At 43.4% G+C, this 12,387-nt stretch overlaps 1 protein-coding gene across 1 annotated transcript; it reads right to left on the reverse strand.

The window, feature by feature from the left end:
• Positions 1-1,618: 1,618 nt before the first annotated feature.
• Positions 1,619-10,596, reverse strand: LOC306785257 (zinc finger protein Aiolos-like). Its single transcript, XM_079279560.1, has 8 exons — positions 10,532-10,596; positions 9,576-9,640; positions 9,140-9,250; positions 6,803-7,219; positions 5,651-5,818; positions 5,123-5,239; positions 4,020-4,130; positions 1,619-2,696 (listed from the first exon to the last, which is right to left on the reverse strand). Exons 2-8 carry the CDS (start codon positions 9,625-9,627, stop codon positions 2,068-2,070), a joined length of 1,605 nt encoding a protein of 534 aa, XP_079135686.1. The 5' UTR covers positions 9,628-9,640; positions 10,532-10,596; the 3' UTR covers positions 1,619-2,067.
• Between the last annotated feature and the right edge of the window lie 1,791 nt (positions 10,597-12,387).

Below are 12,387 nucleotides of genomic sequence, written 5' to 3' on the forward strand. Positions count from 1 at the left end.
TTTTTGCTCAGGAGTGATGTGTCAAAAAATATCCTATATGAGTCCATAGGTTGTTTTTTCTTATCCTCCTACACTAGCACAAACGTGCCTGACTTCCATTCTAGCTTTACACTTCTGCACTCTTACTCAACAAACTACTCAGAAGAAAATGACCCTGAAGTCAACCTTTTACATCTCGTAAAAAAAAGAGAAGCAGCCTGGACATTTTTTAAATGGATGACTGGGCTTTTTTATCTAACGTATGAACATGAAGCTGTCATGACAGTTTGCCTCACAAGTGTCACTTCTCATCAAACCCAAAGAGAGAAAAGGGAACTGGCACTGATGGAGAGGACAGATAGCGGGGTGGCAGCTGGATGAAGCTAACACCCTGTTCTGGTCGAAAGGCAGCAAGGCGTGACTGAGTCCCCGCGCTGTCATGTGGGCGTAGTGCATCCACACACGGCCCCCATGCACCGACTTAGTTGCTATGTCAGAACCCATTTTGTGTGTTCACCTAAACCTCTTCCAATAACAGCTGTCAACGGAGGTTCCTGAAGTCTGTCATATCAAAAATGACCACATACCCTCCATTTGAAGCTACATTTTTCCATCAAACACATAAATTCCCATGTGTGGAGTTTTACTGGCAGACATCACTTACTACCACCTGTTCTGTGGGTGAAGTGAGAGTTAGTGGGAAGAGTGAAACTATTGATAAGAATAATTCTCTCATGGAGTTTTCTTCAAGTTAAAGAAATAATAAATGCATTGCGCTATTCTTTGTTTAGTTTGGGAGCCCCCTGCACTATTTTAAAGGGCCCCAAGTGGATAATAGAAACCACTTTGGGACCCACTGCTCTGGAGTGATACTGTGTAAGGAGAACACATCAAAAGTAAGTCACTGTCGTGCAGTATCACACTTCTCCCAGCAGATGGGGGCTGGTGTGAAGAGATTTGTGATCCACTGCCATTCATTTCTTCACCATCCGGGTGGGAAGGAAGAAGAGGTGATGTCGATTGACAATCCCACATCACAAGGCAAGAGTCATTTGCTGTTTTACCGTCATTTGATCATTTTTTCAGATAATACCAATTGTATATACTGCAGTGGCTCATAGTCTTTGTTCCTGATTTAATGTAAAAGCTTTAATATGCTTTCAGAGAAATCTTCAACAGCACTTGACATTTAATTTAGACCTATCTCAACTTTCATTTATACCCCTGATACTTTCTAAGTCCTAAATATATACATCTCTATTCCGTGCGACAATAACTCTGTGAGCCCTTTCTAACTTTGAGTGTATAATATTGTGAGAAACCAACACATGGTGCAGAGCGAAGGGATGTCGTTTGAAGCTGTGAACTGCACTTCTCTCAAACCACAGCCTAAAGGGAGACATGTGACCTTCTAGATAATAGGATTTTTTTCTTCTGCAGTCTTGAATTGGCAAGTGCTTTCAAGAGAAGATAAACTTCTCTCAACAAGTTGCAGGTCTATGTGTTATGAAGGAAAAGGAGTGGTTATCTTTTATTTTTACATCTTTACACATATAACAGTAAAAGAACGACAGCAGATACACAATAAATTCATTCATTTTTGCTATCTTGTTGAACATTTGAATGTATATATGGCTGACTATATCATATAAACAGTGGCTACAGCAGTGATCATTAACTACTAATGTAACATATGAAAAGGAAGTAGAATTACTCCCGCATAGACACTTTACAGGCCATCTTTTCAGATGAGTACAGTATGACTAAGAACACTGACACCTGCCGCACTCCTATAACATCTCTCTCAATAGCTCTATCTTACACACACACACACGCACGCATACACACACACAGACACACACACATGCACTCACACGCGCACACACACACACACACACACACACACACAAACACACACATAAAAGACTACTACTTCATGCTTTCATTTCTGATACTACCAGCTACTTATATGAGTAAATCTGTGTGTTCTTATACAGTGTTATCTATCGGAGCATATGTGTGTGTGTGTGCGTGTGCATGTGTGAGGGTATGTGTGTTTGAAAGCATGAATGTCTGCATGGATGAAAGCTACTTCAGTTCTAGGCGGTGCTCGCCGCGGGCTATGTGGGACGAGAACTCGTAACGGTCCCGACTGCGGTGGCCGCACACGTTGCACTCAAGCGGGTCGCGGAAGCCGTGGCACCCCATGTGGATGGTGAACATGACATAGTCCAGGAAGATCACCCTGCAGTGGCCACAGGGGTACACCGCCCCGGGCAGCGCTCCGCCCTCCCCGTCTACCCGCACCACCCGTAAAGCCTCCAGTGGCGACAAGGGGATGGACTGGGCGTGTGGGTGAGGGATGCCGTTCTGATGATTCAGCCCCCCCAGGAGGTGCCCTAAGCTGTACATTACAGGCTGGGACATCTGGGAGCCGTCAGTATGGAACGAGTCCACGCCGAGGGGTGGCTGGGTGGCGTGGGGGTGGCCAAGAACCGGCATGCCCATCTTGTGGCCGTTAGTGAGGCCCATGGGGCTGATGTCGCTGCGGCCCAACTGGATGGGGTAGGGCCTGCGGGAGGGAGCTGGGTTACTGTCTGGCCTTGTGGGTTGTTGGTGGGTGTCGGGCCCTGGGGAGCCCGGCGGAGGATCCTTGACGTCAGTTCGGTAGACCAGCTCCCTGTTAAAGCTCAGGTCCAGGCAGACACCATTATCGCCTAGACCGGCAGCATGAGAAAAAAGAGCACTGAAGACTCCGCAGGAAGATGTTTCACATACTTCATCCAACAGCAGACCCAGAGAAATAGCACAAGCAGCAGTTAAAACAGTTATTGCTTATAGATGGGAAAATATCTACTAAAGATCCTTATAGGACTCTAAGGGGTCGTCACTTTGGTGTTGACTAAAGACAATTAGAACAATTTGCATCCATGGGTAAACACAAAGGAAACCTGGAACATGCCCGGATCCCAGGACAGAAGAAGCTTTAAAGCAGTAGAGGACCCTGAGCCAGCAGTTGAGCTTGGCGGCATGAGAGGACAGAGGGCTGAGAGGAAGCAGGCGACGCAGACGAAGGCCTCTAGTGCAGCTGTACCACAAAGAATAGACAGAGAGGCACCTGCTCACGTTTCTCGCCTCCCGCCTGTTCTCTCTCTCTTTCTCTCTCTCTCTGTGGTTGCAGACATTACTTCTCTTTTCCCCCCTGTGGTTGTCATATTGAAAGATCTCACTTCATTTGTCAACCTGATAGAGACATGTAGGAGTTTTTTTCTCTTTTTGTGAGCAGCTTGAGGTATGATTTACGAAACTACAACCCAATGTTCAAGCTGAAGAGCAAACTGAAAATCATTGTGTGTGTGTGTGTGTGTAGGACCCCAAGGTCAGCTATTCACTTAAACTCATATCTTTAGATCATTCATCCCTCAGAGAAAGCATCCGAGTTTGAATGAAAACCTACAAAGTGAGGAATTACATATTTTACAAGTTTCAAGTGCAAGTTTCTGTTTCTATCGCTCTCTCTCTCTCTTTTTTTTAAACATGTAGCCATTAATTTAACCATGCATGGTTACCAATACCCACCTACGGCACATTTCTCGCAGAGAATTTAGGACAGTGGCAGCCACTCTGTGGTGTGTGCAGGTATGAGGCAGGTATTCTGCCCTCAATTCCTGTTTGCCAAGAGATGGAGGCCAGCAAAGACAAATAGACAGACAAACAAGTAGCTTATACAGACAACTTGAAATCATCTACAAAGCATAAATGCATAGCAAAAAGCACAAACAATGTAAAAATGTCAAAAAGACCACAGCACAAGATGATAAAGTTTAAAAATACAGAAGTCAGGAAACAAATATGCATTAACATAAAAATATTAATAAGCAAATCGGTAGATGAACATATCAATCAAACTTAGAAAATGTAGGCATTCATAATCTTTTGTTTTAATCTTAAATCATTTTAAAACTTCAACACTCTTTAATCTGCTTTAGGTCATTGCCTCTACTCGGCCCCTGCGTGTCTGTGTGTTCAGCTGCTCTTACCGGTGAACTTCTGTGGCATTGAGCTCTTCCGTTTGGCTACGTTGCTGGCGAGCCTGTCGAGCAGCAGAGCGCGCTCAGTGCCCATTTGAGTCCTGGATGTCTGGCTGTCCTCTGCTTGACAGGAAGAGAGTGAGAGAGTAAGTGCAACACAGAAATGAGAACCTCTTCTCGATCAAAAGTAAAGGCAGTGCACTGAGCTGCAACTGTCCACCTGTCAAAGCTTTTGAGGTTGTAAAGTGAAGTAAAAAAACAACAACCCTGCAAGACACACCAGCTGCTCGAAGCTGAGTCACACTGGGAGGAACAAGATATTAATTTGAGATCAGAAGCTCCTTTGACTTAACTTCCTGGTGGGTTTTTACTTCACCAGTGCAGGAGAGGAGACCACAGGATGAGGATGTACTTCCTCACCACTACGGCACTATCAGGCATAAACTTACGACATTTGGTGACCACAGAAGCAGAGCTTCGTGTGTTGCAACCGTGCAACTGTCCTGTACGTAGAGGCATTTTTGGGGGGAGGTTATGTACATCGTGTCAATTTAACCTCTTCTGTTGATGCGTGGACTTAATTTGTTTACTCTGTATTGTATTGTATTGTATGCATGAAATCAATGTTTAACTTTGCTGCCTTCCTGGCCAGATAGATTTTTATCAGTGGATATTATTTGTTTAAATAACAGTTGAATAAATTAAATTTAGAGGGTTGGTGTGCGTGTGTTGAGCGGCTGGGTTGAAACATTTGCCCTACATATTTGGCTTCCCCTTTGTCGCTCCAGACATTAGAAGCGGTCTTCATACGCTGTGCCTCCAAACCGCAGCAGCCATAACCTATTTAGCTGTAATGATGGGTAACAGTCATAAGCTCATTAATTCAACGAGGCTATAAAAACAGGATCTGATAGAAATAACAGCTGTAATTGCGCGCTCCATATGTGCAAATGAGCTTATGTAAACTGTGCAGTGGTCAGATTACATTAGCAGTTATGTGTGCATATCTGAAGTGTGTCTTTGTGTGTCCTGTGAAGACATGTAGGAGTTTCAAAGATGTTGCCCGATGCAGCGAGTGTCAGAAAGTGGCTGAGTTCGTACTGTGTGCTCACCTCTCTCAGCGGGGCCTTTGCTCTGAATGTACACATGGCACCTCTCTCTGTGCTCCTCGAGGGAGCTGCGCTGCTTATAGCTGCGACTGCAGTGGTTGCACTTGAAGGGTTTCTCCACTGTGAGCAGGAGTTTCAGTTAATCACCAACACATGAAACATCAACACCGTCTAAATGTTACAGCAAGTATTATTTCCTTAAGTTTGCGGTTTCACACAAAACTGATGATGAGCACATTAAGAGACTGTGCAGCGTGTCTGCAGGTAAAACACGTGAACTGAAAGTGAATGAGTAAGTTTCCAGAGGTAAATGAGTAAGACGTCATATGTGATGAGCGTAACCGTATGAGAGTACATGGCAGGTTGTTACTGGAAGAGCAATGCAGGCTCAGCAGACCTCATGTGATTCAAAAGGAGTGAGAAACCAACACCAAGGAGTGACAAACCAACCAACATGACACTGTGCACAGGTGCATACAGTATCAGTGCATATCAGCTTTACATGAGAGTGAGTATGTGGCTGGCTGGTACCAGAATGGGTGCGCAGGTGCCCGCTCAGAGCATCACGTCGACGGCAGGCGTAGCTGCACATGGGGCATTTGAAAGGCTTCTCCCCGGAGTGCAGTTTGATGTGGCGCAGCAGGTTTCCCTTCTGGGTGAAGGAGGCCCCGCACTGAGTGCAGTGGAATGGCCTCTCACCTAGGTGAGGAAGAAAAACACACCATGAAAAACAAGCCTGCAAGATGACATCTGCTTCTTTTGATCACACAACTTTTTTTTAATTTACTTTTTTATTCGTCAAGTTCCACCACTGTAAATGATCTGTTGCTGCAGATTCACTGTGTTGGGCTGGGTTACTGTTGAACACATTGATGTGGTGTTCAAAACTTATTGAGTGAAAATCTTTTAATACTCTGATGTTGATATCTTAAGAAATAAAAAAACTGTTTTTTTTAATGATTTACTAATGTTGAACGACACTCTTCTTGTCCCTAGTATTACAGTGAATTGCAAAAAAACACGTAATCATTCACCATCTTTGAAAAGGGAACAAGGCAACATCCACTCAGATTGCCAGAAACCTAGAAACAAATGTTCTCACGACTCAAACCACGCAAATGCCAAGAATATTGTGCACCTCACTCCCCGTGTCAAAAACACATCCTCATGAGTTCCATCTGAAGTCAGCATTTTTCTACGAGTCAACTGTACTCATCAGTAAAATGATGAGTGTGTTAATAGACGACGTGTGTTCATGTGGCTGACAACCACTCTGCACAATGATAAGTATTACAACATGTGGATAGACAAAAAGCATGCACCATATATACTAGTGAGTTCATTAATTACAGGAATTGCATAATTCAGGGCAAATAATGACTGTAGATGTACTATGTTATGTTAACCTATCTGTTTACACACAAATCACAAAGGTACTGCATGTGCTTCATATTTAAACAACAACAGAGGATATTTCACAACCTCCTGCTGTCACTGCAGCACTGGTTAGGACACGTGCGTCATGTATCATGCAGACTCGTGCGTTCTTAATCGTAGTTACGCGATCAAACATCTTGACCTAGTCAATGCAAGGCGGTATCCACTAGTGCTATCAACAGAGAGACGATTGTGCAACTGTTGTGTTTGAGGTCAGGTGCTTTAGGCTGTGTTCCTGTGCTTTACCCGTGTGGCTGCGTTTGTGCACCAGCAGTACGTTGATGCTGACGCAGGACAGGCCACAGATGTCACAGTTGAGCTTGCCTGTCGTCTGGATGCGAGGGGCCACGGCTCCAGGCACGTAGGTCCCTTCTGCACCAGCCGCTGCTCCTGCGTGGGCGTCTGGCTGGGCCGCGCTGTCGTAACGCGAGTAGTCCACCAGCGACAGGTCCTGTGGCTCATTCAGGGTATCTCCCTCTTCATCACCCTCCCCGTCCCTCTCTTCATCATCGTCCTCCTCTGTCCTCTCCTCATCGAATCCTTCCTCCGTCCCGTCCTCACTGGCCCCCTCCATTTCCTCTTTTAGCGATATCTCTCTTTCTTTTTCAGCCTGAGGGTACTGCTCGTCGTCTTCCATCTCCTCTGCCTCAATCTTTATCACATCTAAGCAAGGAGGAAGCAAGGGAGAATATATTTGGAGTGACATCGGATGCAAACACACATGCAGTGACTGAAATGTGATAAGGAAGAGACAAGACATGTGAAGTGATGTGTAGTCCATATACAACAGTTGATGTTTGTTCTCATTTCCAAATAAGGCATTAAATAAGCTTGATGAGACTCCACTCCAACCAGAATGCAAAACGCTGTCACATCTTTACTTCTACATTTGTATTTATAGCTGATAGTTTCATACTAATACTAGCTCATCTCCAATGTGTGGGTATCTTAATTTGGGCTTATGTGAAGTGTCACAAAGAGATTCAGAAGATGTGTACACGAGATAAGGGGGAAGGCATTTCCTCTGAACACACAGAAACTAGAACCAGGGCAGGAGAGAAAGAGAGCAGGCGCCTCACACAGACACCACCAATTCCTCATCTGCTTTTAAAAATAGATTTCAGATTGATTATTTATTGCCTGTATCCCTGACACTGAAAAACATTCATCTGCACCACAGCCAGCAGTGCACTGCTGTAATTCTAGTCCAATTCTAGCATATACAAGTTTTTCCTGTTATTTCTTCTTGACCATTTTATCTTAGCCACAACTCCTTACCCACTGGAGGTCAAACTTCCACACCTTACAGGATCCGCCCAACTGTATTTCAATTTCTCAACCCCACAGCTGTTGACACGCACGGTCCCGAGGCCATGGTTTGCAGGACCTCTCACCTAAACGCTTGCTTAGTGTCAATGTACTCGGTTCCATCCAGAAACCACACTGTGGTCTTGGCGGCGACTGGTGATGAGCTGAAGAGCGGCACCTTGTATTGTGGAAAGCGCTCAGAGGTGCAATGGAAACTTTGCACATGCAGAGCTCCGAGAGGCCCGATATAGAGTCCAGGGTCTCAGAGAGTGAACCGCAGGCTACTCATCAGATGCAGAGCAGGGCTTTAGGATGTGCACCCAGTGGAGCAGATGGGTGGCAGTCAGAAAAAAATAGGAGAGCTGTCTGTAACACCACGTTATTTTGTGACAAAGGAGATGCGAAGGCCACAAGTCTGAGTGACATTTCCACACTCAAAATAGTGTGTGTGTGTGTGTGTTTCTGCCCGGTGTGAGTGTAAACTGCTGATGAAGAAATACCCATAATATCTGACCATGTTAACATGTCACATTTAAGATGAATTAAGATGTAAGTTTCATCCGACAATACATGACACTGCAATGAGCAACAAAACCAGACTGGGGTTGATCTAGCCCACATGTTTCTCATGTTCATGCTCTGGATCTTCCCGAACAGTGTTCAAAGCAGATTGAATCAAATTCTGAGAATGAATTTCTCATTAATTTGCATTGAATAAAACCTAATGATGAGCTCCAGTGCAGGAGCGTTTAACTCTACCCCAGGATAACTAGAAGGCCTTCATGATGCCTTTCCTGTCTAATCTGTTGGAGGACATACAAATGGCTCTTACTTCATGCACTTGTCCGTAATCTGTCACTAGTTGATCATATTTAATTACATTTTTTAAATATTATTATTATTTCAACTGAAGTGAAAGGATAAAACTCCCCCTTGTTTCGATGGTTTCAGAAAATTCTATCACACTTTGAGATACGAAACTATTACAAGCCTTCAGGTAAACATAGAAATGATAGAAACGAGATCATGTTTTGAGTTACTTTGCTAGACTTTTACTACTAAAATGTGTTTCCAAACAGCAGCGCTTCATTGTATTAATTCACAGGGTTTGTAGCGGTTCGTACCTCAAACTTTTTCCAACGCTTCGGAATGTCAGTGGACAACAAAGTAAGTGTAAACTGATGGACGGTGTGAGCTCGATGGCTAAAATGCGAAGCGTAATGGAAAGATGTAAATTGTGTGTGTGTGTGTTGGGGGGGGGGGGGGTGTACATACGTGAAGCCGTCACACCTTCAGCGCACTGCATTCCATTCTCACTGAATGAATTATCTTCCCTCTCTTCTTCCTCCTCCTGTGGCTTCACATCTGCAACATCACTGCAAACGTCTGAAAAAGTGACACGTTGTGCATGTGCAAATACTCTGTGTTACTTTTTGTTTCATTTGGAGAACTTTAAACCAGTAAGCCACAGCTATCTGTTAGAATAATGGAATATTAAAATCCCTTCACAGACAATCAATGTTCAGGAACACAGAAAACTTATGGTCTGTTATCAAATGCAGCCTGCACACATCCAGCTTCAGCTTTCAACACTTTTCAGTCATGTGTGCTGAGGCAGTGCGGTAAGCAGGATGGTGGCAGCTGTGGAGAAACGTGTGTGCAACCTGATCACGTACGCCTTCACACGAAAGACAAGGAATCAGACACTCACCCATCCCGTTTCCCTCTGGGGTGGTAAATTCAGGATCTTTGTCTGTGTTCATGATAAAAAATATTCTGTGGAGAGGAATTACAATATTCATCAATAAGAGACAGTTTGGAATCCAAATGAATGTAATCAGGTCAAGCCACATTACTTCTTATATATCGTGTTTTCAGAACTAGATCTAAGTTTACACAGCAATATGGAGAGAGAACATCTAGCACATTATAAAAATGATATTTGCTGCATATATTCAAAGTGTGGCCTTTTATCTTGACACATTGACACGAATATACCTTTCTTAAGGTTTTCGACACTATTAAAAGCCTCCCTTACGATTTCGAAAAAGCAGGTGAAGAAATAGAAGGAACATGTGCATCTCACTGTTCCTGTTGGTTGGACAGCATACAAAGAAGTTTATTAAAAAAAGATGTGGGTAAAAGCCCACGGTTGATTGCTCAACCCTGCCACTACATTTAGCCTTATGAGAAAGAGATGATGTTCACTGCACATGCACTTCCTGCCAGGTCTGTACATAGGAGCAAGTGTAAACGCGCTTTCACCACCAACAGCCAGTGAGTCTCCCAACACTCTTAGCCAAAGTTTGAAAGTTAATTTGGAAATAAATAAATACAGATCCGCTTTAGAGACACGATATCACTTTTCATTGAACTAATCACAATTCCCAGAGCATGACTACTTTTACAATGTATATTACAAGTGTAACCGTAATTAGAATAAAACCTGCGTAGTTATGTAGAACAGTTGTTTATCATTTAGAGAGCTGCAACTACTCTTACATCACATTCTGTGAGGAAAATACAGCAATAACAAACTTTCTCACACACTCAAAATGAAATTGAGAAGCGCATGTCAAAACGTGACAATTAATGCCACGGCACTTTTTTGTGTTTTATAGTTTGTTGGACGTAGCAAAGATTGGAGTAAAGATGAAATGATCTGACCTGCTTTTTGCTCAGCACCTGGAGGAGACTGCTATGGCAGTAGGAGATTCCACACTCCGCCACTGGACTTTCTCTGAATAAGGAATATACTGCGCGCAACGTCACTACGGTGAAGTAGGAGAGATCCCTTAAAGGAACAGGAACATGTTTTGAACAATGTTGAGCAACAAAGACCAGAGCATGTTCACACAGCAGAGTAGCAACACCAAAGATTTAGATTACTCGGCCTTACCGGTTCCATGATCGTAACACAAACACTCCTTCACTTAACAAGTAGAGTCTATAAAACTGTACGTTTATGAGTGAAACAAAGACCTGATTATGGGTCCTGTATCGATTCAGGCGGGCCACATGGTTCCTGACCATTTAAGGAGCTACCACTCCATCTTGTGGCCAAACTACAACACTACTTTTCATTCGAACTTTTCTCTCCCCAATCAATAAAATAAGACTGTAGACACTTTTGAAAAGACCCTATAAGTACTTGTACTGTAGCTATTCGAACATATTTGTATCTCTTGTTCCTGTTGAGTTTAATGTACTTAGGTTGCTTTGGAAAAGAGCATCTGCCAAATGAGAGCAATGTAAAAATGTAGCGTACAAAAAATATTTTTACTTCAACTAGGCCCAAACTTTAGGCATCATTTTAAGTTAAAAATAAATCAACTGAGGAACTCATCTCTTAAAATAACAAAATAACATCACACTATCTGAGCTATTGAGTATTGGATGATGGGGCACTGGAAGAGCGCCAAACTAACTTTTCCCATAGACTTACATTGGGAAAGAGACGTCTGTAAATCAGTGGATCTTTTTCTCTGTTTTTTGAGGTACATCAACTTCCCAGTAAAAATGCATGAATAGCCCTGGTTTAAATCAATATGTCCTAAAAGTTGTCAAATGCACTAATAGCTGTTCATGTGTGAGGCAGAGACCGAGGCTGGACCGAGGGCTGGGAGTTGGGGTTAAAAGAAACGCACAGGAAGACATTTATTCACATCTATCTTAGTTCTGTTGGTCTGTTTCACCAATTTACAATTTACAAACTACAGCCACACAATAAAATACAGCTCATTGGCACACATCAAACACCTACAGAACAGCATGGCTAAGCTCTGAGTAATCACCCTGAATGCCCCCAGACTACATTTCATTGTGCAATGTTGTATTGTAAAATGGCAATGATAAATCCTTGAAAAACACACACACACACACACACACACTAAAACACACACACTAAAACACCTCATAAATGACACATAATGAAACCGCTGCCTCTCTTATGAGCTCCAGGACCAGAGAGCCGCTCCTCTAACTACCAACTGTTTTAGTACATTGTTATTACATTCTGTCAAGCTATTTACTTTATGTTGACCAGATGTAGTTTTTCTTCTCAAATATTTGACTTGCAATTCAGAAAGTGGCTGAATCACAGCGAGGATCTTGACTAATTCCTGATCATTTACCAAGGGACAGATGAGGAATCTGGCTGCAGTGTAACAGACAAACACCCAGCACCCACCTGAGTGGTGAACGGCCTTGTAAGGCTTGGCTGCGGCCCATGGTCCGCCTATGGCAACCAGCTACCAGACGGAAGAAAAAAGCTGAAAGAAAGCACACTCACAAAGGCATTACAATACATGCTGGGTTTCCATGGCAAAATGGAGGCAAAGGAACACAGGGGGAAAAAAGAGACGTCGACCAATACAAGCCATGATTCAAAACCTTAAAAGCTGGGTGTAGGGGCATATCTGCACACACGGGCAAACAAGAACAAAGTAACACACTGATTTACATACTCTTTCATGATCGGAAACACACACATATATAATAAACGGCCCCGGTTTGCAGCGTTG

Source organism: Melanostigma gelatinosum, assembly GCF_949748355.1.
Source record: "Melanostigma gelatinosum genome assembly, chromosome: 11".
NCBI classification, from domain to species: Eukaryota; Metazoa; Chordata; class Actinopteri; order Perciformes; family Zoarcidae; genus Melanostigma; species Melanostigma gelatinosum.

Excerpts from the sequence above, each read along its gene's own strand:
- LOC306785257 (XM_079279560.1), bottom strand. The coding sequence starts at position 9,627 with ATGAACACAGACAAAGATCCTGAATTTACCACCCCAGAGGGAAACGGG. Across the intron at positions 7,220-9,139 it reads TGAAGGTGTGACGGCTTCAC|ATGTGATAAAGATTGAGGCA; the intron begins GTATGTACACCC and ends CTCCTTGCTTAG. Across the intron at positions 5,819-6,802 it reads GCACAAACGCAGCCACACGG|GTGAGAGGCCATTCCACTGC; the intron begins GTAAAGCACAGG and ends TTCCTCACCTAG.